Genomic DNA, 19,006 nt, shown 5'->3' with positions numbered 1-19,006 from the left:
CATCCACCTGCTGTTTCCCAATCCATTTACAAGTTTTATCATTACAACCTTGCATCTTACACAACTCATTTAATGTAAATTGATTGAATTAGCTTGTATAAACCATTTGACATGGTTAACATAATTTCATATCAAAATTAAAATCTATAGTAATTATTAGCCACTGTATCTAAAAATAAAAATACAATAAAACTACTTACTAATAAAAAAAATCAAAATTTTTCAAATTTTAACCTATAATGAAACCAATATTACAAACTTAACAATAACAAAAATGAACAATAGTCCAATATTACAAACTCGACAATAACAATATATGAGGATAGACCTAGATTTACAGTCACAACGTAAACACATAAGCAAATTAAAAAATACCAATATTACAATCCAACAATAATAAAATTGTAATTTTGAAATATAATTTAAATGGGGTATTGCGGATTGACCCGTTTATTAGTCATGTCTTAACGAGTCAATCTGTTTTGATACGAACTCATTTATATCAAACCCAAACCTACTAATTTCATATATTATTCATGTTGGATTTACAAGTTGTGAGACTCGTATCACATATTTCCATCCTTATATGTAGTGTAATTGATACACTGTGTTTGTATACAAGTGTCAAGTTGAATATGGCATCTATTTATTATTAAAAAACTAAACTTAAAACTCATTTTAATTATCATCTTTTCATCATTTATTAAAGTCATAAAATACATTAAATAAATAAATAAAAAGAAATAAAAAATAAAATAATGATAAATAACATCAATCATTAAATGATGAATATAGTTTATCTTTATTATTAAAATATAGTCTAATTATAAAAAGTTGACGTGAAACGCTATCGTCAGATATGATCTATCCATAAAATATATATTTGTATGAATGGCCCATTCCCTTCCCAATAGCAATAACAAGTAGCAATGAAAGTTGTTAGCCCATTAAACATGCATTTTGATAGCCCACCGCTAGGACCCAAGTAAAAACATCCCGAAAGTTGACATAAACTTTACAAAAAATAAGGCTTTTGCTTTTAATAAAGCCATATGATCGATTTTTCAAAAGTTGCATTTTTTTTTTTATATATATTTTTTTATGTTTAGGAGGGGCCGAATCCTTTACCTCCTCTTTTTGAGACGTGCGTGGAATTTGTGCCATCAGGGCATATGCGATTGTGGCAAATTGCCGTTTTGATAGAAGAGAAATAATATTTATAGCCGTGATTTTGCAAGCGGTATGTAATTATTTTGAAAAAAAGAAATTAATATGGGACTCATATAAAAAAAAAATTAACTTTTTAATCGTGAACCCTATTTTTTTTCAAAGCGATTGCGCAACATTTGTAATTTCACAACTGTATATAACATTGCTCTTTATAGAATGCCCTATTGGTGGGCCAAGAGTTGCTGGTTTATTATATATGTGAGACATATCTTAATGCTGTTTTGATAGAATGCCCTGTAGGTGGGCCGAGAGTTGTTATATATGTGAGACTTATCTTAAACTGCACCGCTATAAACACAATTAAACTTAAGCACATTTTCAAACTATTATATCATAATTAAATTTGTATATCTACGAATTAGTATATCATATAATATTAAATTATTAGTAAATATTATAAGATTTATTTTATACGTCAATCTCACTTTCATTTTAGATTTTAAAGTTATTGATAGTTCGCTCAATAACTCTAGTTTGATATCTAGCCATATTGATCTTATTGACACATTATTTTCTAATATTATTTTGTGAAGATCAATTTTCTTTCATTTGAAATTCATAATATTTATTTAACATAAAATATAACACGTTTTAACATTGTGTTTCTTAAAATGATTTATTTTTATTGGCCGAATACTTGAGAACTAAAATTCCGACTAAATTGATAATTTAATCGAAATGGCTAGGACATTATCAGACATTTTAGACTAAAAAAAAAACACTATCAATTTTAGTCAAGATTGAGAATACTCCATTCCTTCAAAAAGTAGATACTAAAGTTGGATCTATATGAATTTTGCCTTTTCCGACAATGTTAATGCAACAAATTAATGAATTTTAGTCTGTTCATGTGACAAGACCATAATTTTGTTTTAATCTGTAATGAAAGCTAGCTAGGTATGAAACGAATATCCTTAGCTGTATTGGATATGTTCTTTTTCCATTTTTTTTTATGTTTGTTTTTACTTTTTATTTGTGGAAATCATTTAAATCATCAGGATCACTCCCAATTTTAAATGTAGTATTTAATTTTGAGTTATACGATTCAATGGTCTAGCCATTATTAAGTCTACAAGTTGAGGTTTGGATATAATATAGCTTTATTTAATAATGAAAATTTTAAAAAGAATTTAATATAGCTAATTTGTTGATTATTTATTAATAAAATATAGGTTTGATGGGTGAATAGTGACTCTCTAATTTTGGAAATTCCTTTAGAGTTACTATAACTCAATGTCTAAAATAAATGTTTTTAGCTAGTTCAATACAAGGTAATTTATACAAGACTTAACTATATTTTGGATTTCAGGCATTTGGCTGGCCCAATATCAATGCTCTAATAATAACTACCATACTGTTTTTGGAATAAGTACAGACCATTTGTTTATTATTAATTTCAATACTTCTTTAAGAGTCATTTTAGATTTTTATAATATAACGGTGGCCGTATGGTTAAATAATTGACATGTCCAGGAATTTTTTTGCAGAATTGTCAATACTTTTATAGTTTTATGACTTATAATAGAAGAGAGATAGACATATAAAATATCCCTCATAATATTTATTAAGCGTTTAAACACAGACTATTTTATGTATCTCTAAGACTTTAGGCATTAGAATTTAGACAGAGAATATTCTAACGAAGTTAAATCAAAACAATTAAAATGCTTCACTTTTTTTCCTAGGCAATTTTTGAGGATGACATTTTCGCCCAATCTAGGAAGATCCTAACCCCCAGCTGAAGGTTCCATGAGATCATGATAGTCAGCACTGGTCACCCGAACCAATTCGACCGAATGTTGACATTTCGGCCCGAACTTGTTCACTTCCGCAAGGCGCTTCCATTCCGCACTTCTGAAACAGTTTTTCCGAATGGAATCGGGTATTTCGATCAGGCTTTTCTTTTAATAAAAACATTACCATGGGTGGATTCGTATTTTGTTTCTTTTGCCCATTAATTGAAGTTCGGTATCATGTATGGCTTCACCTTCGTCCTTCGCTTTTAGGATCTTCTTCCTTGTTGTGAAAAACGATGACAATGAATTGAAAAATAACACCGAATGAGAAAACGATCACACACGCAATCACACACGACACAAGATGTACGTGGTTCGGCAAATTGCCTACGTCCACGGGAGCTGCAGAGGATTTTTATTATTGAGGAATCACACTACAAGATGGGTCACAACACTGTTCATCCACAGTGTTTTCGTAGCTGCTCTGTTACAGACAAAAGAGGCAAAAATCATATATATAGTTCAAACGGCGGAATCCCTAAAACGCATGTTCGCTCGAGCGGCGTGTCGAGCGCGCGTCGAGCGAACTTCCCTTCCGCATCCCGCTCGAGCCCACTGTCGAGCTGACATCGAGCGTTCGACTCTGCCTGATTTCGCTCGAGCGGCCAATGCCTCCGCTCGAGCGAACTCCTCCTGCTCGAGCTCACTGTCGAGCCAACATCGAGCGTTCGACTCTGCCTGACTTCGCTCGAGCGGCCAATGACTCCGCTCGAGCGGTGTGAACCAGACTCCACATTACTCAACAATTCTCCCACTTGGAGACTGGTACACTCGCTGTATCACCGTCTTCCTCAAACATGATATCCTCCACCTCTGCAACTCACTGCTCCTGTCTTCATTCTAGAAGACCAACTGAAGTTGCGCACAACTTCAGTTTCTCAAGCGTAACACCCTTTGTCAACATATCAGCAGGGTTCTTGCTTCCACATATCTTTTCAAGTAACAACTGTCCGTCATCTAACAATGACCGTATGAAGTGATACCTGATCTGAATGTGTTTGGTCCTGGAATGGAATGCTGGATTCTTGGCAAGGAATATGGCACTCTGACTATCACTGTGGAGAGTGCCTTTCTGATTCTTCTTACCCAATTCTTCCAAGAAGCCTTGTAGCCATACCATCTCCTTTGCAGCCTCTGACACTGCAATATACTCAGCTTCTGTTGTAGACAAAGAAACTGTTTTCTGTAAATTAGAACCCCATGACACTGCAGTACCACCAAGTGTATAAACAAAGCCCGTGGTACTCTTTCTACTGTCAATATCTCCAGCTAAATCAGCGTCAACATAGCCCTGCACCTCCAAGCTCTCTCCAGAGAAACATAAACAGGTTTCTGAGGAACCCTTTAGGTACCTCAAAATCCACTTCACTGCTTCCCAATGTTGCTTTCCTGGGTTACTCATGTATCTACTCACAACTCCCACTGCATGGGCAATATCCGGTCTTGTACAAACCATAGCATACATAAGTGAACCAATGGCTGAGGCATAAGGAACCTTACTCATGTAATCTCGTTCCTCCTCTGACTCTGGTGACTGATTCTTGCTGAGTCTGAAGTGACTTCCCAAGGGTGTGCCAACTGGTTTGGCCTTGTCCATATTGAACCTGCTGAGTACCTTTTTCACATACTCAGCCTGTGAGAGTCTCAACGTACCTCTGACTCTGTCTCTGACAATTCTCATGCCAAGGATTTGCTTTGCAGCTCCCAAATCCTTCATTGCAAAGTGCTCTGACATCTGCTTCTTCAGATTATTGATCTCATCAATACTAGCCCCTGCAATAAGCATGTCATCCACATACAATAGCAAAATAATATAAGAATTGTCAAAATGCCTGACATAACAACAGTGATCTGCCTGACATCTAATATACCCTGCACTGTGCATAAAGTTGTCAAATTTTTTGTACCACTGTCTAGGAGCTTGTTTCAGGCCATACAAGCTCTTCTTCAGCCTGCAAACTGAACCTTCCTTTCCCTGTACCACAAACCCCTCAGGCTGGTGCATGTAGATGTCTTCTTCAAGGTCTCCATGAAGAAAAGCTGTCTTCACATCTAACTGCTCAAGAAATAGATCTTCAGTGGCAACCATAGCCAGTACCATCCTGATAGTTGTGATCTTTACCACAGGAGAAAAGATCTCAGAGTAGTCAATACCCTGCTTCTGCTGAAAGCCTTTTACAACAAGTCTAGCCTTGTACCTCTTACTGCCATCATGCTCAGTTTTCACCCGGTACACCCACTTGTTGTGTAATGCCTTCTTCCCTGATGGAAGTTCTGTCAACTCCCATGTCTGATTCCCTAGCAAGGAATCCATCTCGTCTTTCATGGCCAGCTCCCACTTGCTAGAATTCTCATCTTGCAAGGTTTCTTCATAACTCTGCGGTTCTCCACCATCTGTCAACAGAATGTAATTCAAAGTAGGTGAGAAACGCTGTGGGGGACGTATAGTCCTAACTGACCTGCGAACTGCAACTGTAGGAGTAGACGGTTCTGAAACTGCCTGCGGAATAATAGGAATGGGTGTACTGGACCCACTCTCCCCGTCACTCTCATTTCTACACTGCACTGTGACCTCTGGTAGGTCATCCAATCCTACAAACTCAGACTCCTGAGGAGCTACTGCAGGAACTGTACTCGACTTATCCTTGTACATCATTTTCTCATTGAAAATTACATTCCTGCTTCTTATGATTTTCCGACCCTGATCATCCCAGAAACGATAGCCAAATGCCTCGTCTCCATAGCCAATGAAATAGCATTTCTTTGACTTAGCCTCAAGCTTACTGCGAGCATCAGAATCAACAAGCACATAAGAAAGACAACCAAAGGTTTTAAGGTGAGAAAACTTAACCTCTTTCCCGCTCCAAACCTCCTCAGGCAATCCACAATCCAGTGGAACTGATGGCCCTCTGTTTATCAAATAAACGGCAGTGCTGGCTGCATCTGCCCAGAAAGTGGGTGGTAGTCCAGCGTGCAACCTCATGCTTCTAGCACGCTCATTAATGGTCCTGTTCATACGCTCAGCAACTCCATTTTGCTGTGGTGTCCCAGGAATGGTCTTCTCCATTCTGATACCCTGAGCTGCACAGTACTCCTTGAACCCGCCATCAACATACTCACCACCATTGTCAGACCTCAAACACTTCAGTTTCAAGCCTGTCTCTGTCTCAACCATGGCTTTCCAAATTTTGAAAACATTAAATACTTCAGATTTATGTTTCAAAAAATAAATCCATACCTTTCTACTATGGTCATCAATGAACGTAACATAGTAGCGAGAACCTCCAAGAGATGCAACTGGAGAAGGACCCCACACATCTGTGTGCACAAGATCAAGTCTTCCTGTCTTTGGCGTCCTGCCACTTTTCAAGAAGCTGACCTTCTTTTGCTTCCCCATAACACAACTCTCACACATACCGAGATCAACTGTCTTCAGTCCTGGTAGCTTGCCTCTAGACAGAAGTTCCGTCATACCCTTCTGACTCATATGGCCAAGCCTACAATGCCACAAATCTGCTGTGCTCTCTGCAACGGTAGTAGCAATAGTGTCAATTAAACCAGTAGTCATATAAAGTGTACCAGTTTTCTTACCCCGAGCTAGTACCAATGCCCCTTTTGTGACCTTCCAGGTGCTATCTGAGAACACCACTGAATGACCACACTCATCAAGCTGCCCAACAGAAATGAGGTTCTTCTTCAACTCAGGAATGTGCCTGACCTTTTGCAAGGTCCATTTGTTCTTGCCAGGGAGTGCAATGTCAATGTCTCCCATCCCCACTACGTTCAAAGCCTCACCATCAGCCAAATATACCTTCCCAAAATCACCTGCAACATAATTCCTCATTAGTTCCCGGTGGGAAGATGTATGGAAGGAAGCCCCTGAATCCAGTATCCAGTCATCAACTGGACTATGAACTGCAAGCAATAGTGCATCCTGTACTTCTTCAGTTACCACATTAGCACTATCATTCTCCGTCTTCTTGGGGTTTTTGCAGTTTTTCTTTATGTGGCCAGCTTTGCCACAATTCCAGCAAGTTGCCTGCTGACCAGGCCTCGACTTGCTCTTGCCCCTATACTTTGATTTTGATCTTCCTCTGTTTGAATTCCTGTCATGTGATCTCCCTCGAGATTCAACATTCAGGGCTGAACTCAAACCCGAGGTCTCGCCTGAATCTTTCCTGCGCACCTCCTCAGCCAAAATCAAATCACGAATATCATCATACTTCAGTTTATTTTTACCAGCAGAATTACTAACAGCCATTCTCATGGCTTCCCAACTATTTGGCAATGAAGCCAATAGTATCAGTGCACGTATCTCATCATCAAATTCAATTTCAACAGACGACAATTGATTTGTGATAGTATTAAAATCATTCAGATGTTGTGCAACAGACGTACTATCTGCCATTTTCAAATTGAATAACTTTTTCATCAGATGTACCTTGTTATTCGCTGACGGCTTTTCATACATACCTGACAAAGCCGCCATGAGATCCGCCGTCGTCTTCTCCTTGATGACGTTGTGTGCAACGGATCTCGACAGGGTTAATCGAATAACCCCCAGAACCTGTCGATCCAACAGATTCCAACTAGCATCATCCATCTTTTCCGGTTGCTGCCCCAATAGTGGAAGATGGAGTTTCTTCCCATAGAGGTAGTCCTCTATCTGCATCCTCCAGTATCCAAAATCCGTGCCATCAAACTTCTCGATCCCCGATACCTTCAATTCATCTCCAGCCATCGTTTCTCCTCAGACCCGAACCTTGGCTCTTGATACCAATTGTTGTGAAAAACGATGACAATGAATTGAAAAATAACACCGAATGAGAAAACGATCACACACGCAATCACACACGACACAAGATGTACGTGGTTCGGCAAATTGCCTACGTCCACGGGAGCTGTAGAGGATTTTTATTATTGAGGAATCACACTACAAGATGGGTCACAACACTGTTCATCCACAGTGTTTTCGTAGCTGCTCTGTTACAGACAAAAGAGGCAAAAATCATATATATAGTTCAAACGGCGGAATCCCTAAAACGCATGTTCGCTCGAGCGGCGTGTCGAGCGCGCGTCGAGCGAACTTCCCTTCCGCATCCCGCTCGAGCCCACTGTCGAGCTGACGTCGAGCGTTCGACTCTGCCTGATTTCGCTCGAGCGGCCAATGCCTCCGCTCGAGCGAACTCCTCCTGCTCGAGCTCACTGTCGAGCCAACATCGAGCGTTCGACTCTGCCTGACTTCGCTCGAGCGGCCAATGACTCCGCTCGAGCGGTGTGAACCAGACTCCACATTACTCAACACTTCCTCACCAACGTAACAAAGAACATGAATTGTTTGGAAAGTGGCTGAACTTGAGGACCTAGGGTCGTGACTCCTGATATTCGTTTTCAATGCTTTTCCGGCCACTACCATTAATTCTCAAGCGAGGGAAAATAAGAGATGACAAGGAATTGAAAATCAGTTGTACCCAAAAAACAAAAGCATAACTTTTTAGACAAGATGGTAAATCGGATGGAATGAAGCAGAAGAGAAAAAGGTAGAAAGATGTCTTATTGGTTAGCTTTGGCCTAGAAGTGAAGACTCGCCATGTTTGGCAGTAGAAATGATCGTCTATGAGTGTTTTGCCAATTGAGTTTTTAACCGACCATTCCATAATAATACGGAAGCAAAATGGAAGAATTTCGTTTTCATCGCTTTTCACGTTGGGTCGGGTGAACGGAATAATGGGAACTTTGGGTTCAGGTTGGGTTGGCTAATGTACAGTCCTACTGAGATAGTTGCTAGTTGACCCATCGATGGAGTCGGTAAGTAAATAAGACTACTCCACAAGCTGCTTGAAATCGTTTTAAGTTTAACTCGAGCTTGGTTCTTTTATTAAATAAGTTATTCGTGAATACAACATTATGATTGATTATTAAACGATTATATTTATATAAAACTCGACTATATTCCTAGAACTTCGAATAATTTTATATTTTTAAAAAAATTATTGTCTATATATTTATATTTTTAAAAAAATTATTGTCTGTATATTTATAATTAAATTATTTTAATATTTATAAAACTAGAAAAAATCATGTTCCTAATACTAAACGTGTGGTTTGAATCTTTATAAATATAATCACTTATCTACTTATATAACTTTAGAAAGATATTGGCAAAATAAAGTAATTTGTGGTCAAACTAGAACTAGCTAGAATATTAAATGAGTTGTTCCTAAAAATAAAATTAGACTTAATAAATAGTTTTAACTTAACTCATGTTTGAATAAAAATTAAACGTGACCGATTAATATTTATTTGGATTTGACTCATTTGTGGCCTATAGTCACGAGACATTGACAATTAGAAAGGCTACGTTTGGATACTAAGGTAATCTCAAATGATCTGTGAATAACAATAACAAAATAATGAATAGTAATTATAAGCTCAAAAATAATAGTAAAATAGTTCAAGACCAGTACTTCACTTGCCAACCATAGCCTTAGTTACAAAAGCTTGGACAATTGTGACAATCCAATGGGCAAGTTGCCCTTAAGGCTTAAACATTAACTACTTTTTACGCACAAACTATTTTTTATCCACAACCTAATTAAATTGCATGAACTCACACTCACACAATAGCATATTGGCAGTCCGTAAACTCAATGAGTGGTACTATCTTCGATCTCTATGGGGCCATCCCTCATGCCTTCTTCGCTGCTTCGAATAGTGCCAGAGTCACGAGTCATGCGAGTCGATTCACTAATTGTAGTCGCGGTTAACCCACTCTCACTTCCCATTTCCGACACATGATCACTGTATACAACAGAGTGATATGATAACAAGTTCGGATAAATTATCCCACCAGCGGAATTGAGTTTGTCTATGGCAGCGTCTTCATTCTCTTGAAGCTCCAATGCAAATCGGAGCTTTTCCATGACATCATCCATGGTGGGCCGATGGATCCCTTGCTCACGCACACAACCTTCCGCGACCTCCACATACACGTTGAAACTCTTTGGAGCTATCTTCCCCTTCAGATACGGATCAATGATCTGACCAATGCTCCCTCTGTCTATGCATTTTGTCGCCCAATTGGCCAAATTCCACTGCTCCTCCTCTAGTTTTTGATCTAATACTTTTCGAGCACATAATACTTCCCAAAGCACCACCCCAAACGAGTACACGTCAGATTTTTCCGACAGTTTTTGACGCCTTGCATAATCTGGATCCAAATACCCCCAAGTACCTTTTACCATCGTACTAACCTCAGTGTTATCAACACTCATTTTGGACAAGCCAAAATCTGAAACCTTGGCCACCCAATCTTGGTCCAACAGGATGTTGGTTGTCTTCACATCACGATGGATAATTGGATGCTTTGCGCCCGTATGTAGGTAGTGCAAACCACGTGCTGCTCCTATGCAAATCTTCAACCTCTCTTTCCATGGGAAGTGATTGCTTTCGATGTCGTAGAGGTGGTGGCGGAGGGTCCCGTTGGCCATGTAGTCGTAGACGAGGATCATCTCTCCCTCCTCTTCGCAATATCCGATGAGAGAGACAAGGTGTACATGGCGAAGTCTGGAGAGCATCTCGATCTCTGTCCTGAACTCACATACACCTTGTCGCGACTCCCGATTCAAGCGCTTGATGGCGACAGTCACAGTACCTTTGTCGATTAGACCCTTGTATACATTGCCAAAGCCTCCGACTCCGACAATTAATTCTTCATGGAAGTTGCGGGTTGCTGTTTTTATTTCGCCCAATGAGAAGTGGCGGCAAAATTCATCGGGGGCCAACGAGGCTTGTGTCCCTTTTGACTTACTTTTGCTAGGGTTAGGCCAGCACCAGCAGTACTTCGATAGTGGAGAGCCGCATGAACCATAGCTGTTAGTCTTCCACCTTTTTGAGAGAATCATAAACCACATCAGAGTGAGCAATATCAAGAAGCCCCCACCACTTCCGGTCACAATGATAATTGTGTTCTTTAACATGGACTCATGGCGCATACCTTTCGAAGACGGCAATAGAGAGCTCGTACGGTTAGGATTGGGTTCGGCAAGGGTTCTTCTGGTATCACTCAATTTGAACACTTCCACACCATTTAAGATGGCATCGTTTATTGCATTGGTTTCTTTACGAGGGTGTAGAGAAATGAACAGGGTGCTTTTGACATCAACACCATTTTTTTGCATCATTACTACATAGTCCTGATAGACTGGTATATCCCTACCTCCGCCCCACATAATTACATCAGCATTGGGTTCAGCTGTCTGATTATCTATATAGATAATGAATGGCCTTTCTCCAACCATCGTTATTTCGGGCTGTATTTCACAGAAATGGAGCCTCACCAGATAATTGAATCCCGACGCAACGGGTAATCCCCAGGTCAAGTTTGAAAGCAAGTTTATGGATCTATTTGGACCCATTGACACCGCAGACCGATAGACGTCATCAGGTGCTGTGTAATTTGCTATTACTGAGTATTTGAGCATCAAGGATGGCTCATGAGGGGTTGCGGCTTCATCACCCAACCAATAAGATGGGTCTTCTGACCATTGTCTAAAGAAGCCAGTGTCAGACATCGCTGATATGGGGGAGCCCCCTACATTCAACCTGTAAACTGTCTCGAGTGCCATGTCGGATAAAATTTTTATTGGCCTGTTTTGACCTACGTAATAGCTGCCAATTCCAACTGGTGACGAGTAGTAGAGGTAGTTTGGCATGAAGACAACCTCAATTCCATTAACGAAAGCGTAGAATCCATTATCGGCACTTGGAAATGGGATGAAGGTTAAATTCAATTGTTGTTCATTTTCAAGTATGTTGACGCAAAACTCTATGCTAAGAGTCTGTTGGGAAGTATCATTAATAGTAGTAGAAGCACTAAAGTTGGTAAGTAAGGTGTATGAACCTGCTTGGACGGTGAATAAGTCCTTAACCGTGCTATCACGTAAGTTGTCACCTGGGTAGAAGTACAACCGAACGAATTTCGGGCCTGGCGTGACTGGAAACACGTACGTGAAATTGAAATACGATTTGCGGGCAATCATGTAGGGGACAGCATCGACGGGGGGCTTTGATTGTGCTGTAAAGTTGATAATGGTAGATGTTTTATTATCTACTTCTTTGAGACGGTATTTGGAACCCACGTCTCCAATCCAGGTTCGCCCATCCATAGCCTTTAAGTTGTCAGAAGTGCCACAGCTGAGGGTAATAATCTCAGAGGGAATGTAACGGGTTATAGGAGCAGCGATTGAGATGAGGCAAAGATTGAAGAATAAGGAGACGCAGAAGGTAGGTTGGAGCACAGAGAGGACGTTCCTCATGGCTGCAAGAGATCCCCGATTGTAACAGGTAATATTTGAGAGTGAAAGAGATATGGAAGCTAGGTACCAGCTTTTTGGCCAGGGTAGTGGGTTGAACGCAATGAATGGCAAACCGGCAAGGATTTGAGCTGTCACTACAACAAAAATAGGTTTTAGTGACAGATGAAACTGTCACAAGAAATGGAAAAAACGTCACGAAATATATTTGGTGACGGTTTTAGACCGTCACCACCACTGTCACGTAATGTGCGTCACGGATTACATTTGGTGACAGTTTACTGTACAAGCGTCACTAAAAATATTTTTAGTGACGGTTGGGGATGTGCCGTTTGAAGTAACGTTCGAACGTATTATTTTCTGTGACGGTTAGAATCTGTCACAGAATATAACGTTCGAACTTAAAATTACACGTTCGAACGTAAAAAAGACGAGCTGACATCCGAACGATAAAAGGTAACGTTTGTTGATTATAGTTCGGACGTATAATGTAAACGTTCGAACGTTTATACGTGCGAACGTTACGTTCGAATCTCGATTCCAACGAAAATGAAATAATGTCCGAACGTTTGTATCATGACGTTCGGACGTTAATTCGAATGTTAAGAGAGTAGTGTTCGAACGTAAAATGTACGTTCGGATGTTTGGAACGTTAAACTTTTTTTACATTCGAACGTTTTTTTTAAACGTTCGAACGTTTTGTTACTATTTTGTATGGTTACGTTCGAACGTATTTTCGAACGTTTAATACTGTTGAAACGTATTTTATTTACATTCGAACGTACATATCAGAAATGCTAAACTCATCCACTTAATAAACAAACCAATTGTTTCATATTACAGTACATATTTCACAACCAATATTGTTTGAAACTGTTTTCAAATTAGATGTTAAAAACGTAATACAGAAATAAAATTCATTTCTTTTTCTTTCCTCGCCCAGCACGATTCTGTTGCAATGACATAACACGCTCCATTTGCAGCATCATCTCCCGCTGCACTTGCTGTTGGACCTCACTACGGATTCTTTCCTCCTGGTCTCTTTGTTGGTCCTGCAAACGCGTCTCTAAATGAGACTGTCGCTCTAAGAGGGACTCCAACTCTTGCTGTCTAGACCTCATATACTCATTCTCGCGTCGTGCAGCTTCTAAATCTTTGGTAAGATTATTAATTTGTGATGTCGATGAGGTTGAGGAAGATGAACCGGAATGCTTGAAAGATCGTCCCAAACCTCTTGCCATACTAGAGTTGGGCCCAAGCACCTGTGAAAAAATGTCCAAATCACTAGGAGAGGAATCCCCAGAAACTGACTGCATCTCCATCATTTTCCCCTGCAGTTTGAAAGATCAAAACACACAATAAGTAACATATTAAAAGAAATACAAATAAAAAATAATTTAATCACATGTTACATAATATAATTCAACAAAAGGAATACCGCTTACATAATTAATTGCAGCTGCAGGATCCATCCACTCACTATGCTCATTAGTGTGAGCAGCAGCATAGACATGAATGAGGGAAAAGTTTTCAGGATCATCACGTTTCTAAGAAAACGACATCATTAGCAATTTGAAAAAGACAGTATTAGTACTTATATAAAAGAATAATAAGAAAAAATATGAATTATTGTGTTTATTAATTACCATTTTTTCAGCAAGACGATGGAATGATCTTGAACCAGCACGATGGTGAATAGTCAGAGCAGATCTATTATTTGCATTTGTAGAACTTAAGTGCTACAAAAATAATTCTCACCGTTAATTGTAATATATGTACATACATATAATATAAACAACAAATATAAATGTAAATAATTATAGAAAATAAATCTAGAATACCTGATATTCTGGAGAGGCAAAAAGATCACAACACTTTATCCAGTCGTCTAATTTCATCTGCTGGAAAGGGGACTGTGCAGCCTCTTCAAACGTCTCAAATTTCTTGAAATGGTCGTGACATCGTCCCTTGTGACGTCGGAATAGTGTAGCCATTAACTCATTCACAGTTCTCAAATCCTCGCTACGACCAAAGTCGAGGTCAAATTCATCCTAATTATAAATTAATTACGTTAAAAATAAAATAAACTAATGTAGGTGAAAAAAATGATATAATAAGTAAACTCACCAGCACACGACTTCGAATGTGTTCCTTAATCTCATTCGGCACATCTCTCCAGGAGCGCACATAAAATGGAGCGTAAGCTCGAATTACTGTGCCAATATAGGAGGAAAGCGCTGCTGCACTATCATTCACTCCTCCAGTGGAATTATCAGGAATTGTGATTTTCAGTTTACCATGCCTTCGATTTTTCTCAAGTGAGATGCCGCGTGTATAGCCACGACCACGACGAGCCAATTGTTCATCAACTAATAGATAATAGTATAATTTTGAAGGTTATATATATTATTTATTGAAACAAACATCTTGATTATATATAGTATTAACGTAAACATTCCTTACCGGTAGGTGTCGATTGTGCATCGTTCTCTGTAATGTTAACTTCATCTTCGGGAACGGACTCCTCAGGTGGGGAGTCCTCAATGGGTTCAGGACTTGGACTCGGTGGAGGAGGCACATTTCTCCTTTGTCTTTTTGGCGGCATACTTGGAAATGATTATATATAACAAAAAAATATTATTAGAATAAATTTATATTTATTATAAAATTCTATAATGGCTGTATATGAATAAACTTTTTAGTACTTTTAGTCTTCATCTTCGGATGTATTTTCCATGTTTGTTTCAGAATCTCTTTGTATAACATCTTCGTCATCATCATCAAGCTCTTGTTCGTCATCCTTATCCACTTCCCCCCCGGATTCTTGTTCGTCTTCTTCTTCTGACTCTTCTTCTGTACTTTTCTCACTTTCTTCAATTGAGTGATAATTTAATGAAGACGGGTCGAGATGGATGAGTGGGACGTCATCTCTACATAAGGGGAGCAACTCGAGTGCACCGAGGTCAACAAATAAGTTAATACCCCCTCCTCCATCTTCCTGGTAGGCCTCTACATTTAGAGTGTCATCTTCATCTCCACTATTATCGTAATCTGCACTCGTTCCTACTTCATATATATTTCGAGGGACAAATTTTTGTACAACTCGCCAAGTTATCTCTCCACTATCTTCATCAGCACTTTTCATTGGATCAATCAAGTAATAGATTTGAGTAGCTTGACAAGCCAGTACGAATGGATCATCTTCGTACCATTTAGATGCAGTATTGACACTCGTAAAATGATTATCCCTATATATCGAATCCCGACCACCGCCTAGATCCCACCAATCACATTTAAAGACATATGTTATAGACCCACCCAGATATTTCAATCCGATAATATCACGAACGACACCATAATAATCAATATCATCTGTTCCATGACTCCCCTCGACCAAGACACCACAGTTTTGAGTTTTTCTATTACGTTCACGGTCCAGAGTATGGAATCTATAACCTCGAACTGTGCATGCAGTGTATCGAAGTGCTCTGTTTGATGGACCACGGGCCAATGCATACAATTCAAAAGAGACTGATCCGGGATCACGAGCACGTTGTTCCAATATCTAACAATTTAAATAATGTCATTTATTAAATATTAGCTAGAGTTAAAACTTTCATCATGTAACATATAGTATAGAGTTTAGTTCATACACGTTGTTCAAACCATCCAGAAAATTCTGACTCGTGTCTTGCCACTATATCCTCGACGCCTTCCATCTTAAGTTTGTCCATGTGCTCACTGTATAGTATAAGTTATCATATTATTTTACATAACAATAGTTAAAGTTGTATATAATCTTTAAAATTATTTAAACCTTGTACAACGACATACCTGAGATAGTGATCAATCTCCTGACAATTATTTAGTACGTACCACCGAACTTTACCCAACTCTGTATCAAGTAAATCGTAACCCGTTTGTGCACCCAAAGGTCGTACATTCTGAGAAAACACTGATAGCTCACGAGAAGGCGGAGCAGCAAGATCAGCATTTCGTTCTTGACGAATAAATCGTGTCTCAACACCACGAAGATATAAAGAGCAAAATGTTAACCATTCATCATGTATATAGGCCTCTGCTATTGAACCCTCAGCTCTGGCTTTATTCCCAACAGTGCGCTTCAGTCGACCTAAATATCTTTCGACTGGATACATCCAACGGAACTGTACTGGTCCACCCAACATGATCTCCCGGGGTAAATGTATTGCTAAATGGACCATGACATCAAAAAATGACGGTGGAAAGATTTGCTCAAATTTACATAGTATAGTAGCAATGTCTTCTTCCAGTTTCTGCAGCATATCTCGCTTCACTACCCGAGCACACAAATCCTTAAAAAACATACACAGTTCAGTTATGGCAACACGTACAGCAGATGTTAGCTTCCCACGAATTCCCACCGGTAATAACTTCTGCAAAAATACGTGACAGTCATGACTTTTCAATCCACCAATTTTCCAGTCATCATGGCTTACGCATCTACTGATATTTGAAGCATAACCATCTGGCAACTTCACACCTTGCAACCATTTGCAGAAGTCCATCCTCTCCTCCCTTGTCATTGTAAAACATGCATGCGGCATGACCACCCTCTCACCATCCACTCGTAAATGCAAATTATGTTTAATTCCCATTCTCTCAAGATCTTTCCTTGTCTTAATCGTATCTTTCGTCTTTTTATTGATGCTCATTAATGTACCCAGTATATTATCACAAATATTCTTCTCAATATGCATTACATCCAAACTATGTCGCAACATGCAGGACGACCAATACGGCAAGTCAAAAAAAATACTACGCTTTGTCCAATTCAATTCTGCTATGCCTCGTTTTCTCTTGTTCTTTCCCCGACCTTTGCCAAAATTGTTCGTTGCCACATGTACCAATTGTTCCAGGATCTCTTCCCCAGACAACTCATTTGGCGCAATTCTATCTTCTACACGTCCATCAAACTTAGCGGATTCTGTTCTCCATGCATGATTTGTTGGTAGATAACGTCGATGACCCATGAAACACAACTTTTGAGAATATTTTAACCACTCACTAGTAGTTTCTTTATTACACGTCGGACAAGCTAACTTTCCTTTAGTACTCCAGCCGGAAAGATTCCCATATGCCGGAAAGTCATTTATCGTCCACATTACCGCAGCATGCATCTGAAAAGTTGTTGATGTGGATGCATCATAAGTTCTGACGCCTGCTTCCCATAACTCTTTCAACTCTTCAATCAACGGCTGCAAATATACGTCAATGTCATTCCCAGGTGATCTCGGGCCGGGGATAAGCAAAGTTAACAAAAAGTTGGGCGCCTTCATGCACCTCCATGGTGGAAGATTGTACGGAATCAACACTACAGGCCAAGTGCTATAACTTGTACTCATATTTCCAAAAGGGTTGAATCCATCAGTTGTGAGTCCGAGACGCACGTTCCTTGCTTCTATCCCAAACTCTGGATACTGATTATCGAAAGATTGCCACGCAAGTGAGTCAGCCGGGTGCCTCATAAATCCATCATTTTGAACTCTTTTCTCTTTGTGCCACTTCATATCGTGAGCTATTTTCTTACACATGTATAATCTTTGCAATCGGGGTTTCAATGGGAAATATCGCAATACTTTAACCGGAACGCTTTTCTTATCCTTCCACCTCGACTCTCCGCATACAGGACATGCTTGTTTCTCCTCGTTCTCATTCCAAAATAAAACACAATCATTCTTGCACGCATGTATGGACTTATACTCAAATCCTAATCCCTTTCTCAACTGTTTCGCTTCATAAAAGTTCTTCGGCAATGCAGATCCTTCGGGAAGCACTTCGTTAAATAAGTCTAATACCATGTTAATTGCTTTGGTTGACATTCCACACAATGATTTTATGTGAAGCAACCGCACAATAAACGACATTTTAGAATGTTTTGTACAACCTGGATAAAGCTCACGCTTTGCATCTTCCCACATTGCTGGAAAATTATCTGACTCATTCCGTCCCCCACTTGAGCCATTGTCATCAACCTCATCCATAAACATCCCAGCTCCAATGTCACTCAACATCTCCTCCATCTCATCTCGCTCATAATCATCATCCACGTTGTGCAAATTTTCCCGCTGACTGAATAAGTCATCCGCTGATTCAGCATACGGCTCACCATGCAGTACCCATCGAGTATAGCCCAAATCCATACCGTTCACAAATATATGACTTTCAGCTTCATCCAATCTTATCGCACACAAATTTTTACAACCTCGACATGGACACTTAATGTAACCACGACTATCAGCAGAGGCCTTTGCAAAATCAATGAAGACCCTTACTCCACGCGCATAGGGTATGTAATCTTTTCCAAGTCTATCGCGTAGACGCATCCAACTTTTATCCATTTCTAAAAACATCTAATTTTTTAGTAATTAAGGTAAAGTTAAATACACATGCATGTCATGATACATAATGTTCAAAGTACTCTTTCTCAAGGTAGTTGGTCCTATCCCATTCGAGATTATATTCTCCATATTGCACAAGTCTCGTCACTCTACTACTTTGAACGTTAGTAAAAATTTCGGCAGCACTTCCCCATAGTTCTCCAAGTATACATGTTCACATATAGGGATTATGACCCTAAGAACAGTATACCCGAAGAACAAATGAGGAAGACACCGAAACTTCATA

The 19,006-nt window shown here is 39.4% G+C and overlaps 1 protein-coding gene across 1 annotated transcript; it reads right to left on the bottom strand.

Moving 5' to 3' along the window:
* Positions 1 to 9,490: 9,490 nt before the first annotated feature.
* Positions 9,491 to 12,469, bottom strand: LOC122304004 (receptor-like protein kinase FERONIA). Its single transcript, XM_043116015.1, has one exon. The coding sequence runs from the start codon at positions 12,341 to 12,343 to the stop codon at positions 9,674 to 9,676; it is 2,670 nt and encodes an 889-aa protein (XP_042971949.1). The 5' UTR covers positions 12,344 to 12,469; the 3' UTR covers positions 9,491 to 9,673.
* Positions 12,470 to 19,006: the final 6,537 nt, after the last annotated feature.

This window comes from Carya illinoinensis, chromosome 3 (genome assembly GCF_018687715.1).
Source record: "Carya illinoinensis cultivar Pawnee chromosome 3, C.illinoinensisPawnee_v1, whole genome shotgun sequence".
Classification (NCBI taxonomy): Eukaryota; Viridiplantae; Streptophyta; class Magnoliopsida; order Fagales; family Juglandaceae; genus Carya; species Carya illinoinensis.
Note: the sequence above shows the minus strand (reverse complement) of the source record. Positions and strands in the feature narration are given on the sequence as shown.

Excerpts from the sequence above, each read along its gene's own strand:
- LOC122304004 (XM_043116015.1), bottom strand. The coding sequence starts at position 12,343 with ATGAGGAACGTCCTCTCTGTGCTCCAACCTACCTTCTGCGTCTCCTTA.